This window comes from Phyllobates terribilis, unplaced genomic scaffold (assembly GCF_046119375.1).
Source record: "Phyllobates terribilis strain yellow unplaced genomic scaffold, ASM4611937v1 Scaffold_4__5_contigs__length_816908805, whole genome shotgun sequence".
Lineage (NCBI taxonomy): Eukaryota > Metazoa > Chordata > Amphibia > Anura > Dendrobatidae > Phyllobates > Phyllobates terribilis.
In genome coordinates this window covers 71,157,165-71,172,703 of record NW_027362764.1, presented here as the reverse complement: position 1 = coordinate 71,172,703, position 15,539 = coordinate 71,157,165, and the positions used below count along the sequence as shown (strand labels likewise).

At 41.6% G+C, this 15,539-nt stretch overlaps 1 protein-coding gene across 3 annotated transcripts in view; it reads right to left on the bottom strand.

Annotated features, from left to right (window-relative positions):
* PLXDC2 (plexin domain containing 2) overlaps positions 1-15,539 on the bottom strand; it is a 782,113-nt gene that overhangs the window by 514,248 nt on the left and 252,326 nt on the right. For all 3 annotated transcript variants that reach the window (XM_073677477.1, XM_073677478.1, XM_073677479.1), the window contains one exon: positions 4,424-4,617. In XM_073677477.1, the coding sequence (XP_073533578.1) occupies positions 4,424-4,617 (194 nt within the window). The remainder of the gene's footprint in view (positions 1-4,423; positions 4,618-15,539) is intronic.

Below are 15,539 nucleotides of genomic sequence, written 5' to 3'. Positions count from 1 at the left end.
CCTCTGGAACACCTTCACAGGCCGGCTTTATAGTTATAGACTGAGGCTGATAAATCAAGGAACGGAGGTTATGTAGGATTGAGCATATTTTTATACAAACTATCTCTGCGGCAAATTACATATACTGTAATATTATACTGACAACCTGCATAAGTAACCCAAGCTGATATTCTGTATAGGAGACCCCCGCAGTAGCTATATTTATCACCTTTGAGAGATTTTTGAAACATTTTCTTGCTCCCATGTCTACAAATTGCTGTTGCAAACTTGTTATAGCACCCTCTACTGATCTGTTAATTCCCTCTTAGAACATCACGCCAATGTCTACAGTGCTGGTGGTCACACATACTCAGCACCATCACCAGGCACCATGGTGATTTTTGCGAATATACAAGCCAGTCAATAAGAACTGATGTACTAGAAATAGTGATGAGCGAGTATGTTCTGTTAACCCTTTCGGCGAGCAGGCTCGAGTGCTCGCCGAGTATCTTCAGCGTGCTCGGCTGTTATGTTTTAGTCACTTTGTGCGCATGATTTGTGACTGTTTTACAGCTTGAATACATGTGAGGCATGCCTAAGAAACAGGCATTCCTCACATGTATTAAAGCTGTCAAACAGTTGCAAATCATGCACACGGCGTGACTCAAATATAACACCCGAGCACGCTGAAGATACTCGGAAAACACCCGAGCATGGTCGTAAATCTCATCACTATGACTTCTTCCAACCAACATAGGATACAGTTGGACGTTCTGGATCTGAATGTAAAAAACACGAAGGGGCAAAATATCAAGCATGTAACAACAATGTTTATGGACAGGAACAGTTTGTTTTTTATTGATTCCAATCGAAAAATGATTATGTTTTGCCTGATCTAGCATAATAAATTAGAATTTCACCATCGGACAACGCCGTTAATTCAGTTAAATCCCCAATATTCCTTATTTTTGTAGGGACGATTCTAGGAACTGAACAGTAAAAGGGACATAATATGGCAAAACTGTTCCCAAAAGTGCTAATTTTTCCCTGTGGGATCAATGTTATGAATTTTGCATTTTAAATATTGCAAAGTATGCTGATAGCTATAAAATTCTACTCAAGATTCTTAAAGAGTTGTCCAGAACTATTTTATTTTTTTTTACTATAGGCAGGAAAACTAACAGGCAGGAAGGTCCTAACAAAAGCAATTACTTGCCTGTTCTACCCGAGGCCAGCTCAGATCGGTCACCAACCGCTCCTGCCGGAGATTCAGCTACTCCAACAGAGCCTTCCTGTTTCAGAACATGGGTGTTTAGGGCATTTTTGAAATTTGATGAAAAGTGGCCAACCTCTTTTAATAATGTTAAAAATTATACCTCAGTCACGTCCAACCAATAATCCAACTGTATTGAACTAAAGGAAAACAAAAATGCATATGAGTAGGATGCAAATTGTTTAATATAATAGAGCAAATATCTTCCTACTTAAAAAATAGAGCAATCAGAGCAAATTTTTGGATTAGCGACCAATCTCTAGAAATCTTACATATTAAAGTTATGATCCAGGCTCTTGTCCAAACCCTCAAACTTGTTCAAGGATTCAGCCGGCACAACATGGTGTGGCCGAGAGCTCCATACTGTTCTATGGTCATGTAGAAACTTTCTCTGTACTGACCATTTATATTTTCATGCTAGTTATGAAGCCACCACTAAGCCATTATTTTTTTTTTTTGACAATTTTTCTGCAGTCCACCTATACTATTTTTAAATTTGTACTGTCTTTCTAAATTCTCTCCCTTACAAGTAGGTTAATTAAGGTTTTTATTGTTGTTAAAGGGGTTATCAAGGACTATTTTATATTTCTACTATGGGCCTAAGAATTAACAAGTAGGTAGCGCTGACAGAGTAGTCACAGACCGCTCCTGCCGGCGATTCAGTGGCTTCCACTGACGTCACATCGACAGAACAGCGGCTTCTCTTCCGCTTTGCTGTGTTGATGGGGTGTGACTACCCACATCAAGGTGATTGACAACCGGCTCCCTGCTGCCTAAGTGCAGAGAGCCGGATGTCAATCAGCATGACATCGGTAGTCACGCCCTGTCAACAGAGAAGCTTGGAGATCTTCCCGGTGGGCCAGCGGAAGGGTGAGACTGTGTTTTGCACCATCTTGGGTATTTGCTGGGACTGTTCTATATGTTTATTGTCTGTTTGGTGGTTCAAGAAATTTTTGGCACACTGTTTTACCCCCACCCTGTATTGTTTGAGTAGTACTGAACAAATCTATACTGCATTTCAAGTCCCTGTTGTCCCTAGATTGGCTTCCTAAAGAGTTGACTCTGACTATGATCCTGTCTATAGGTCTTAGGATGATGGCAGTGGAGGATCTCTATCCGCACATGCGCTGAGCACTTTCAGTCACTGTCAAAGAGAGTGGGCAGAGGTAGTGGCCGTCAGGTGAGTCTATCATGTGGCTGTTGCTTTTGGATTGACTTTCTAAAGAGTTGACTCTGGCATTGATCCTACCTATAGGTCTTAAAAGGGTGGCGGTAGAAGATATTTATCCACTCATGTGCCGAATATTGTCAGCAGTAAAACAGGCAGCAGAGGAGGCTGACACATGAGTAAATCATGTGCCTGTCATCTATGGATTTGCTTTGTAAAAAGTGGACTCTGGTAATGATCCTACCTATAGGTCTTAAAAGGGTGATGGTGGAGAATCTCAATCCGCACATACGAAGAATACTATCAGTCACTGCCAGCAGAAAAGCAGGCAACACAGGAGGCTGGCGCATGAGTAAATCATATGCCTTTCATTTCTGGATTGGCTTTGTAAAGAGTTGACTCTAGCAATAATCCTATCCATAACTCTTAAGATGGTGGTGGTGAAGGATATCTATTTGCGCATGTGTTGCACATTATCAGTCACTGTCAGCTGAAGAGCAAGCAGAGAAGGAGGCAGCCAAATGAGTAAATCGGGCGATTCATCTTGACAGCTATGCTATTTATGCCTTATGTTAACAAGGCCGATCCAGGGATCGTAGGGAGAAGCAAAGCCAATCCAGGGGTCGTAGGGAGCAACAAAGCCAATCCAGGAATCATAGGGACAAACAAAGCCAATCGAGAGGTCGTGTTAAAAGGCTCGGATGCCACATCCAGCACGCAGAGAGTATGGCAGAGGTTTAATTCAAGATTTGGTTTCTCAACGCAGGGAGTGTAAATTTAAGTAACACAACAATAAAACAGTAAAATCGGACAATAAACGATTGTGGTTTAACTATAACACGGAAAGGATGAACAATACGGCACAGTCCCAAAAGTTCAGGCTGAATAAGAGAAGGTAGATTACTGGAGGCTTGCACTTATCTGTCCTTTAGCGATAACTACGTCCGTCTTCAGACACTCACTCCGGAGAGTGACCATCTTCTGGCGGCAGTGGGCGGTCTCGGGTCTGACCCACTGTGCCCCCAGTCCTTTTGACCACACGACAGCGGTCAGGACTCCTTTAAGAGCCGTAGCAAGCTCCTCCGGCGTACAACAAACTGCGTTAGGATCACTAATCCCGGGTGCGTCCTCACCCGTAGGTCACCGTCAGATGTCTGGAAAACTGTGGTGATGCAGGTAACTGAACGATCACTTTCTGTAGGCCCGGTACAGACCGCACGTGCTTTGTTTTTGCGGCAAGCCGTCTCTATTTCACCGAGGACAGGGCAGCACGTCTCTCTCTCGTTGTCGGCAGGTCCGACTGTTCCTCCCCAACTGCCGGTCTGCTCTCCACAACCAACTGTCTCTCTCACGCGAGCCCAGACACCTGACTTCCTCTCTTCCGTCCCTCTCCTCTGTCCCCCAGCACTGTCCAGGAAGTCCCCCCTGCACTCTTAATCCTGTCCCCTGGCACACTGGGCAGGACCCTGGCAGTTCCGGTGCCAGAGCTCCGCACCTGGCCCTAGGAAAGTCTTCCTTCTTACAGTCGTAGGGAGCAAAAAAGCTGATACACAGGTCATAGGGAGCCTTGAACTGGAACCCAATCAATATGGGTATTTTTATAGGTCCCCGTGTCTGAAAGATGCTATTTAGGACATTTTTAAATTTTGGCTGTAAAGTGATCAACCATTTTTTAGTATGTAACTAGCAAATAATTCTTTGGAATTCATTCACTTCCGGACTGCTTATAGATTTCCTATTTCCTAAATAGCTCACAAAGAATTCTTCAATAGAAATTTTTATAGACAATAAGTGTTTTGATAGGGACAGATTTTTTACCCTTACGAACTGATAACTCTACAAAGAGGAAAAGTATTAAAAACAGACTTTCATTTTTTTATATATCCAGAAGTAAAGTTTTTTTTAATCACCAAGTTACACATCAGATTTGTTTTCAGACAAGAAGCAATATAAAAAATCGACAGTTGTCCTATTTCAAGAAAGAATGTATTCATTCACTGTACCTCAATGTCTGTGCCATTGTCATTGTCATCGAGAAAAAGGTCTGACAGACCTGCACCATCAGAAAAATCATGACCTAAGCTCGGCCGGTTTGTATCCACGGAACGTCTTCTCCATCTGTGCCTGGGGACGTGTAAATCCATAGAAACTGTTTTATCCGCTTTGGCCACAATAGGAGTAATTGAATAAGACACATCTGTAAGAAACAGAAATGTGAGGTCACAAGACAAGAATACGGTGGTTAATCAGTAGTCATTCCATTCATTTCATTAGACGAGGGCAAGGCCACCACATTGGAAACCAAGAGAAGACACATACAGAATATGGCATGTTATAATTGGGCAAAAATGGAATAATTACATTCGATACATTTAGAGGGTTCTTTGGGAATCAGAAAATAAACAGATTATTCAATTATAATAAAAATACAAAGAAACATTAAAGATGAATCCTGATTTCTCAGCTATTAAAGATGGAAACCTCTTCTAGTCCAGATATATCAGCTGGATATTTAATCTTTTTGTGGACAACAAGCAAAAATGTAAAAAGTTTTAAGGCAATGATCTCTGGGAAAATGATGCAAAATAGCTCCCCCTCTATAGGAAAAGAAAAGTCTGTGAAGGAAAAACTATAGGTCAGCTAACCTTGAAATGTGACTTGGGTATAGGCAAAACTTGGGCTACTCATCTGTAGGCAGCACACAGACGGAGTTAGTTCTCCTCCAAAGTACAAAAAAGGGTTATGAATGATCAACTTTAGGCTGAGTTGCCTTTTTCCTCCACCAGGTTCTAGACTATACAGGACCAACATAAATTCACTTTATTTTGTATTATAATCTTAAAGGGAATCTGTCAGCAGGTTCTTGCTGTGAAATCTGAGGATAGCATGCGTTAGAGGTTAAAACACAGAATTCAATGATGTGTCACATGTCAAGCTGTGTGTTGTTGTTTACTTAGACTCAAGGTTTAATCACCTGGTGATTATCATTTTCTGGACTACAGCAGCTACAGCAGTATCTGACTCCGCCCCCTCCTGTGATAAGCAGCTCACTGTCTATAGAATATGTGCACAAAAAGTCTGATGTGGGCAGGGGAAGCTTTCTCAACTCTGCTACATGATAAATCTAAAAACTGTGATTGTGCCAGAACTGCCAATGTGTCCGTGAAAAAAAACAAATCAAGTGCAGTCAGATTTTCACTGACTGACAGAATAGAGAAGATGGAGACATCTTTTTTTTTCCAACTTTTCCACGTACGAAAAAATTGTATCACACTTTGATTAAACTCTGATCAGAGTGTGATTAGCATAATCAGACCGATTTTCTCGGATGAGAGAAAATACGGTTGTCTGTACCTGCCCTAATGGTCATTTTGGGCAAAAGATTTTAGGACTGTCCTCTTAAATTAACTTTTTGGCTTTTAAGTATATAAAGATTGTGCACACAGTTGCGATATGCCCCCATGTTACCTTCAGTCAAACTTATTGTGGGGTCCCCAAAAAGTCCCCTTCCCATACTAAAAAAAAAAGGGATGAAAAACAGGAAAGAAAAACACAGTCCATATGCAGAGCAATGCGTTCCTAAAATATATAAAATGTAGATGACGCTCCGTATCTTGGCTAAGCAGTACGCGCAGTTTATAATTGAAAGTGCAGGCTTAGACATTCAAAGCATATTATGAGCTTGTCAAGTCTCACTTGTACGAGAAAACATTAAATTAGGTTGAGGCTCCGTACTGAATAGAAGAGAAGAATAAATACACTTTGGGAGGGATCTTCGCTGTCTGCACTAGTAATGCCAAAATTAAATGCTGTTACCCAGATTAAGATCAACAGAAACATTTACCAAACAATATTGGAAATAGTAACGCTGACATGTAAGACGTCTGAATGACGAGATATCTTGTTAGAATGGATCCCAGGTATTCTGTCACCAGCCGAGACAAACACGGTTTACTCGAAATAATAATAGCTGCGTATACAAATATAATAACCTGTCTGCAGTTATGCAAAGCGAGAGCGGAAAAGGCATTTTCCAGAAGTCGGAATTACTGATAGCGACACCCAGCACAATACATGGACGTGAATATATGGCAGGGAGTAAACTGTCGGCCATATTCATGTTTATTCCCGATACAGTTTAAGTTCCAAAAAAAATGGCATAACGTTATCTGTCAAACACCATGTTACATTTTACATAGAAAAAGTCTATAAAATGTTAGTGATGTTGTAAATATCTAATCCTGTGTTACAGCCAGAGCTGCATGGACAATTAATTCTGCCAGCCTCAGAGCTTAAATCTCCATTCTTTGCTACAGCATATCAAAGTCTGCACATATCTGTATGACGACAGTATAGCGGAGATGAGCGAATCAATTCTAAGTCAATTCAATTTGGTTACAACTTCCAAAATTTCGTGGAATCAGGCATTTTTGGAATTTTGGGTAATTTCCTGCAAATTGACAGCCGGCTGGTCGACACACTGCTGGATTCTGATGGTCGAAAAGAGATTAGAAGGCAATAAACTCCTACAATCACCTCTCCTTTGTCTTTCTGAAACATGTCCCACCACCACTGCTCCCCTTTTGGTCCTTTAATCAGCTCCTCTTCCTTCTTGTCCCTCCAGGTCTTCCTGGAGGGACAAGAAGGAAGAGGAGCTGATTAAAGGACCAAAAGGGGAGCAGTGGTGGTGGTCAACATACACATATCTGTATGACGAAAGTATGGGAGATCAGCGGAGATGAGTGAATCGATTCTAAGCCAAATAAATTTGGTTACAACTTCCAAAATTTCATGGAATCAGGCATTTTTGGAATTTTGGGTAATTTCCTGCAAATTGACAGCCGGCTGGTCAACATATTGCTGGATGCTGATGCTCGAAAAGAGATTAGAAGGCAATAAACTCATACAATCACCTCTCCTTTGTCTTTCCGAAACATGTCCCATCACCACTGCTCCCCTATTGGTCCTTTAATCATCTCCTCTTCCTTCTTGCCCCTCCAGGTCTTCCGGATGGCACTGCTACTGACTAACCCCCATGTAGTGACACGGAGTCCTTCACTGATATCAGTCGAATCCCATGTGACCACATGGCACACATCATTAATTTTAATGACATGCATTGCACCACACATGATCATGTGGGACCTTGACGGCATCTCAGAAGATCCAGATGGAGGACAGGTTTACAAAACAAAGTGCGCCAGGGAGAGAGGTGTTCTGAAACTGGAAAACCCCTTTAATTGATCTGAAATACCTGTCACATGTCTTGTAAAAATCTAGACTACATTTTTTTGTGCCAAATTTTGACTAAATTAATAAATAACTAAGGATGCCCCTTCCCCCGAGGATGTCATTAAGCAGGGGTGGGACTACACTATAACAACTTGTGGCATCATGAAAACAAAGTAACATAATAAAAGCAGCATTGAAATACATTAGTTATAGATAATCCTTTGAGATTTGTAATGTCAGCTTTTTAAACTTTACATCGGCAAAAAAGTGAATATTCAACTTTAAAAAAATAATCTCCATAATTCCAATATTCTGATTCATTTCACAATCTGTCTTTAAAGTAGTCAAAGTTCAAAGTTTAGGATAGAGAGCTCTAAATTTACTGCTCAGACTTAATAAAACATATCATTGCTTTCATACAAAATCTGTGGAAAAGCGTGGTCTTGTTGCCATCATCCCTACAACAAGTTAAACCTTCATTTTTTTGCGCATAGCAGTCTAATATGTCCAGACTCTGTAACTTTTCACCCATTATTTTTCAGTGGGAGCTTCTTCTTTATATGCATTCTGCCAGCACTAGAGGTACTGGGACTACCATTCCCTTAGTTCTTAGCATGTATTACACCTGACATTTTGCAGTTTCCCATCCCTGAAATGAAAGCCCATCTCTCTGTTATGACTGTCTGCTCTTTATCCAACAGAAAATCAGGAGGAAAGAGTCAAAGATCCTCGTCCACTTCCCGTAATCCGTCTCAAAATCTCTGCCGCTAGATATGAATTACAATTACAGTACACAAAAGTAAAACAAAAGATGGAAGTCTAGTGCCCGACACACGGAAATTAAATTTTGTCAGTAAGACAATTATTATTAACATATATATTTATATATATATTTATATATGTATAAATGATATATATATATATATATATACATATATATATATATATATATATATATATATATCAGAGAATTACACAAAATGGTGGCCCTAAAAACATTATAGTGTAACGTTCCCTTTAAGAAAAATAAACAAATATAAAACAGGAATAAGAAAATATCAAGCCACTGCTAGAGACTATATAACCCCTATTGAAAAAGTTAATTTTTCAACATAAAAAAAATACATTGTTTCAAGAGGTCCAAAGTGATGAATTATGCATTGCATAAATGTTAATCTAAAGTAATAATCACATTGCTTCTGGTATGTAATAATTGCAGCCTCAATACATTCTCCAGACCATCTGAACAAAGTCTGGTAATTAGACATGTGAAAAATGATACAGAAAGCGGGAAATGTAGTTGTAGCCTTTTTAATTTAATTTTTATTTTTTTTTTGCAAAAAGATGAAAATGGTTAATGAGTTTTTGGAGCATAGAAAAAAAAAACTATCTCCGAGAAAAATAATGAACTTTATTACTCATGACTTTTAGAGCTTAACATAGTGAACCAATTATTTCAAGGTTATATGTGATAAAGAAAAATCTCTATTAAAGGTGTATGTTTCTAAGTAAAATTCTACTATATTTATATATATAGATATATATATATGTATCTATATATATACAAAATTTTATATACGGTATCTATATGGGTTGTCTCATACGGGTTATGCAGCTAAAGGTCAATTTACCTTGTGGCCATTATCTATAAGTGTAGGGCCAGACGGTCCGTTTGGCTTCATATGGGCCAAGAAGGGATTGAAACACAATAAAAAATGATAGTCGCCTAGTGTTAAGGGGACGGTTGCAAACAACTTTATTAAATAATGGAAAGCAACCGAACCCGGGGTCTGCGATGCAGCCTGGTGGACTGCGGCCGAACACCTTCCGGGTGAGAAGGTAAAACAACCAACTTAAATAACAATCCCCTCCGTGTTACAGCACAGCGGAGCGGAAATAAGGATTCGCACTATCTCCGTTAACTGCACGAGAGATGTGCGATAAATAAAGCATCTGTAGTCCTGTTGAAGCACAGGGACTACGCAGCAGGCGCTAGGATGCGTGTGTGACTCACGCCGGCGAATACGTGCTCCAGCCGGCGTGCTACCGGACTGAGGAGAATCTCTCCACGTGGCTTACAGGTGGTACCAGGAATAGGGTGTCTGAAGACTGCTCGGGGTGTAAGGCGACCCCTTTATCGGAGCCAGACTGTCAGATGAAGCTACCTGCCTATTTCATCTAAGCCTGCCTATTTCCACTAAACCTGCCTGCCAGAAACTAAAGCACACGTGGAGCCCAAGAGACCAAGTGTTCACACAACACCATCACAGCTCAATGATCAGAGTGCGCCACCATGTTTGTGGGCGGGCTTTTTAAAGATTAAGCCCTGCCCACCGTCGCACCATTGGTGACGTCACCCGTGACCAATCAGGCGGTGCGAGGTCACTGGATAGGCTGACTTCCAAACCACCAATCACGGTCCGCCATGTCACGGGCATGCTCAGTACAGAGAATCCTGGACTTAGGCTTTAACAGCCATGTCTCCCTCCGCAACCTATCCTTCATGTTGCTAGGAACAAAGACCCAAGAGACAACCTGTACCTCTTGTGGACCAGCTAGGCGTTGGGACTGATGATGATGCTGAGCAGCATCAGCCCTGGCTGGAATGGAATGGTAGACCACAGAAGGTTCTGGATCCTTTTCAAATCCAGCAAACTCCTGATGCCTAACACCTAGCCCATCACCTGCCACTGTTACTCCTTACTGGTCTGCTGGTCTCCTCTTTACCGGTGCTTCTAGGTTTTGGCAAGTTCTGATGTCACGACTTGCATCATACCATGCAGTCACTTTGGGCAAAGCATGTACACCAAGACGTAGCCGGCACCAGATATTTAAAACTAGTGTATGAAACACCATTCTTGATTAAAGGGGATGTCCGGGACTTAAACATTTATGGCTTAGCCTTAGGATAGGTCATCAATGTTTGATCGGTGGGAGTTCAACACTCGGCACCTCTGCCGATCAACTGTTCCCGGTGTTGGTTCAATCACGGAGCTGCACATCATTGTCAGAATAGTGGCTACCAATGGGTGCTGCACACCTGCCCCCTATTGATTTTAATAGGGGGCGGATGTGCAGTACCCGGTCACGGCCACTATAGAATTGATGGAGCTGTGCTGTGCAGCTCCTCAACAGAGCACTACTGGCCGCCGTTGGCACCTAGATCAGCTGATAAGTGGATTTGCCGGGTGTCGCACCCCCACTGATCAGACATTATCCTATCCTAAAGATAAGCCATCAACGTTAAAGTCCTGGACAACCCCTTTAATTCCCCCTTGGTCTTTTTTTTTAAGATGGTTCTGCAAGCATCAAACTTCTACAGTTCTTTATCGTGAGGTCGCTGTAGCAGTCCCCATCTCTGCTCCCTAGTCATTGGAGAAGGAGATGGGATATTATCCACATTGAAACCTGATTTTTTATGACAAGGCTATATTATAAAAAAAATTGTTTACCAATATGTAACATTATTCTCTTGCGACTATTATTTTCCTTAGGATTTATATATCAGATTTTGTCTATAGTTTTGTTTTGTTTTTTAACTCAAAGTAAAATAATTTCAGAAAGTCTCCGTTCTAGAATCACCGGGAGAATTACAAGTCTGACAGTGGCTGATGTAAGCTTTACATATATAAAAAAAAACACATCACATTCCATTTTATTCTTATTTTTTATTGAATCCCGTTATGTGCTGCAGTCAGAATGCTTTACATAGGCGCTGTAATTGAATTCCAGAAAGGCTGAATGCATATTGTACAATACTCTCTACGAGCACCAGATCATAAGTGACACCGCGCACACCGCCACCGCTACGGAAGAGAATGAAAAATGTAAAAACTGATTAGTTATGATATGTCCCGAATAGAAATGATTTTTTTAACATTTTTTTTCCAAGTTTATTTTTTGGCACATGTCTACTGGATCCATAGAGATGCATTTACTGCAATAAGAGAACAGAGGCGAGGAGACATGGTCTTGATTTATCAAAACTGTCTAACCATGCCTCCGAGCATTTCAGTTCCAAAAAGGGGACATTTGAGTCTCATCCGTTACACCCAAGAATGCACCCAGCAGTCATCCACTGTTCGGTGCCTAGTAGACTGTAAAGACAGGCAGCCATTCCCCCTGTAGTGTAGTTTCCTATCTAACATTTTTGCAAAAATGCTTTTTTTTGTCTGCTTTTTTAGCTTTTTTTTTGCTAGCTCTCAGTCAAAAGTAGAATATGAAATCCACTATAAATATATTTATTTTCCAAGTTCAGCATTCTGTAGAAGTTGAATTTTACATGCATTTAACCTTAAGATTCTCTAAGGAAAAGTAATATATAAAAAAGACTTGTATATAAAAAAAAGATAAAATATACTTTTGTTAAAAAAAACAAAACCTATGCCGGGTTTTTTTGTGTCAAAAATTTTACAAATTTGACACAAAGGGTATTGATAAAACAATTTAAAACATTTTGGCTCCGATTTGTCATCAACTTTGAAACCTGTCTTTTGTGCTATGCGCCTTTTTTTTGTTTGCACCCAATTTTTTATTTAATTCGCACACTTATCACCTGTTTTTTTTGTGTTCTGCTTTATTGGCAGAGTTTAATGATTCCAAAAAAATCACAAAATTTGGCACAACTCCACTCCAGTCCTCCCCTCCGGTGTAGTTTTGAGCACACCAGTATTTTGGTGCAATTTTTGTATCATTTCTGAAACGTGCAAATGTGGCGCCCCTGAGGGTTCGACCGCCACAGGGATGCTGCACCTCTTTAATGGGGTGTAGTATCCCTCCTTCGAGGTAAGAACGGTGCAATGATCAGGATCCCACCTCCACATCCAACACCACACTTCTCCCACCAGAGGGGGGGCTATTAGGCACTAGGGGCTGCCACTACTGGGAATTGAGAGACTGGGGAACCAAAAGTTAGGGGGAACCATGTAGTGGGTGAGGGTGGAGGACTCACATGTAGGTTACACTTAATAATTCATATTTAATATGAATTTAATCATCGTTCTTTGATTGTGATCTCCATCCCTAAACGTGGCTTCTGTGTGGACCTGCAGCGGATGGAGACACGGCCCTCGTACCCTGGCCTTGAGTCGAGGGGCAGTTTGGAGTTAACGTATGTCTCAACCCGGTCAAGGACCATACCCAAGAAGGCCCGGAGCTTAGGAGTGTAGCTCCACCGCAAAAGGATCCCGGGAGGATGCAGACGGAGCGGTATACGCCACCTGTCCTCGCTATTCTGACCAAGTCAGAGGGATTCCGGCTGCAAGAGGGGTACCGACCCCCGACACCTGACTTTGCTACTTTACGTCCTAGTCAGGGAAGCCCGGCAGGCCCTGAGGATCCCACCGGGTGACGGACGGAGCGGAGCTGCCATCCGTACCCTTTTTCTGAGTGTAGTCCAGAGGGAGACCCGGCCTATCTACACACACACAGACAGGAAAGGACCCGGTCTGAAGTCTAGGAACACTCTCGTGCGGGGTCCTGATTAAACACTTGAATTACTCGGAGGTTGTCGGACCCCCGTCCGTGGTGACCGCAGAACTCCGTGAGGAGCAAGGAGAAGCCATGCAGCTGCACTCTCTACCATGAGTAAAAACCCTGGAAGTCAACCCCTATGGCCTCCGGACTCTTTATTTCTGCACCGCACCGCGCAGCACCAGACATCCTACACTACAACTCCCTCCATCCTTGTCTTCTGCCCTGAGGCCCTGCTCCGCCTGTGGGGAGTAGTATCAATGTCGGCTGCCACAACATCCCGCCTCAGAGGACTGCAGCAGCGCTGGTGGCCTTCACCAGAAACCACAGGTGGTGTAGTCGAAATACCACTCAACCCTGAAAGCCCATTACATCTTTTTAATGTGACCACCCTGGGCACGGAACGGGTCTAGGCCACGACTGCATCCCCCCCAACATCTGACCCGGCTCCGAGTAACCCCACTTCCCAGGGTGAGGGCTGAGAGCGTCACACAACTTTTGGCACCAAAAAGTTGCAAAGCCAATTCAAAACAGAAAAAAAAGACCATTTTTGACTTTGCACCTAATTTATGAATCACATGTAGCGATGACCGCAAGTGCTCGTTATTCGAGTTTGCCAAGGGTGCTCGTGTGTGCACTGACTATCGCGGGTGCTCGAGTGAGATGTTTGTGTCCCCGTGGCCGCATGTTTCATGGCTGTTAGACCCAAAACATGCAGGGAATGCCAGTGTTAGTCAAGCAATCCCTGCATGTCTTTTTGGCTAACAGCCGCGAAACATGCAGCCACGGGGACGCGAATATGTCACTCGATCACCCGCATACCAGAGCACCCTCGACAAACTCAAGTAATGAGCACTTGTGCTCACCACTAACCATTTTGGAGAATTGGGCACCATAAATGGCAAGTAATACCACAAGACAAAAAAAGGAAAGTGACTTTAAAAAGCAGAAATGATGAATTTGGGGCCTTTGCCTTTTAGGGCCTACCTACTGAAAAAAGTGGGGATGCCTAAGGCTTTGAGAATACAGGATCTTTTAGACTCTGGTTGCAACCGCTAACGTTTCCCAAGGGAAGCTGTTTCAGGAAAGTTTAGCGGTCTATTGTCTGAAGCAGTATCGTCGGTATTATTGCCGCCGTTCTTGCAGCGACTCTGCCGTCACAGCCTTTTACTTTATATTGTCAAGTATTGAAAGTGAGCCACCTGAAGAATGAGCATGTCACTTTTTTTAACCACTTCAGGGTTTTGGAGCCAAAGTAACATAAGACGGAACATGTGCAGAATGTCATTTAGACGTTGCTGTGCACTATGTTCATTTCATGGGGCGATTTTGTCATGTTTTTTCAGGAGGATTCCTCCTGAAAAAGACGTCATGTGCACATAGCCTCATGATATTCAAATGGAGTTTTTTTGAGGATTTCAAAAGACACTAGGAATGATCCACAAGTTATATAGTATTTCAATGCTACATTGATATCTTATATAATTAGGAGAAAAACCTGTGCAAATGTATGAATGTTGTGTACAAAGAAAGACCAGAAATGTCTACATTGCCCCCCTAATGAACATCAGAAATAATTATACTCCAATTAACTCTATTATTGTAAATAATAATAATAATAATGCAGAGTGAAGTGTAGCTTTGATATCCTTTAACTAATTACTTGCCATTATCTCTCAATGCTAATTAATGTTTTCCGTATACTAATTTTACCTTTGTGAAAATTAGCTTACTGTACTGGAAACTGTTGATGAATTTGATTACTGGAAGGTAACATTTTTGTGCATCTTTGAATATTCTGGAGATTTTGAGTTGGACTTTAACTTATGTAACTGTACACTACAACTAATATATCAGCTTATGCAAATCCTGCATAATTTTTCTGTATTAAAACACTAAACCTACAAAAAAATTTATGTTTATATTAAAAACCAATTATAGCCGCCCTCACTGAAAGCCTGCAGCATTTTACACATAGTCCTGAAACAGTCTGAAGAAATCCTACAAAGAACTCAACGGTTAAAAAGAAATCTGTCTGCAGAATTTCACATCCTAAACTATTTATATGTGCATTTAGCTCTTTCAAAGACAAGTCCAGCAATACCTTTATATGGCCAATTCGTTCCTTCGTTAATGAGAAATCAATGTTTGAATTGATATGTAAATGAAGTTGAAAACCTATTTGTAGAACTGAAACCTCCGTCACTCCAGCTCTATTCCCCACCCAGCACTGCCTCCTCCTGCTTGACTGACTGACAGTCTCTATGCTGTGTGATTTCAGGCAAAAGATTGATCAACCAAGCAGGAGGAGGTGTAGCTGGATGGTGAGTAGAGCTGGAGTGACGAGGGCTTCAGATCTACATATAATTCTCCAGCCTCATTTGCATATTAATTCAAACGTTGATTTCTCAGTAG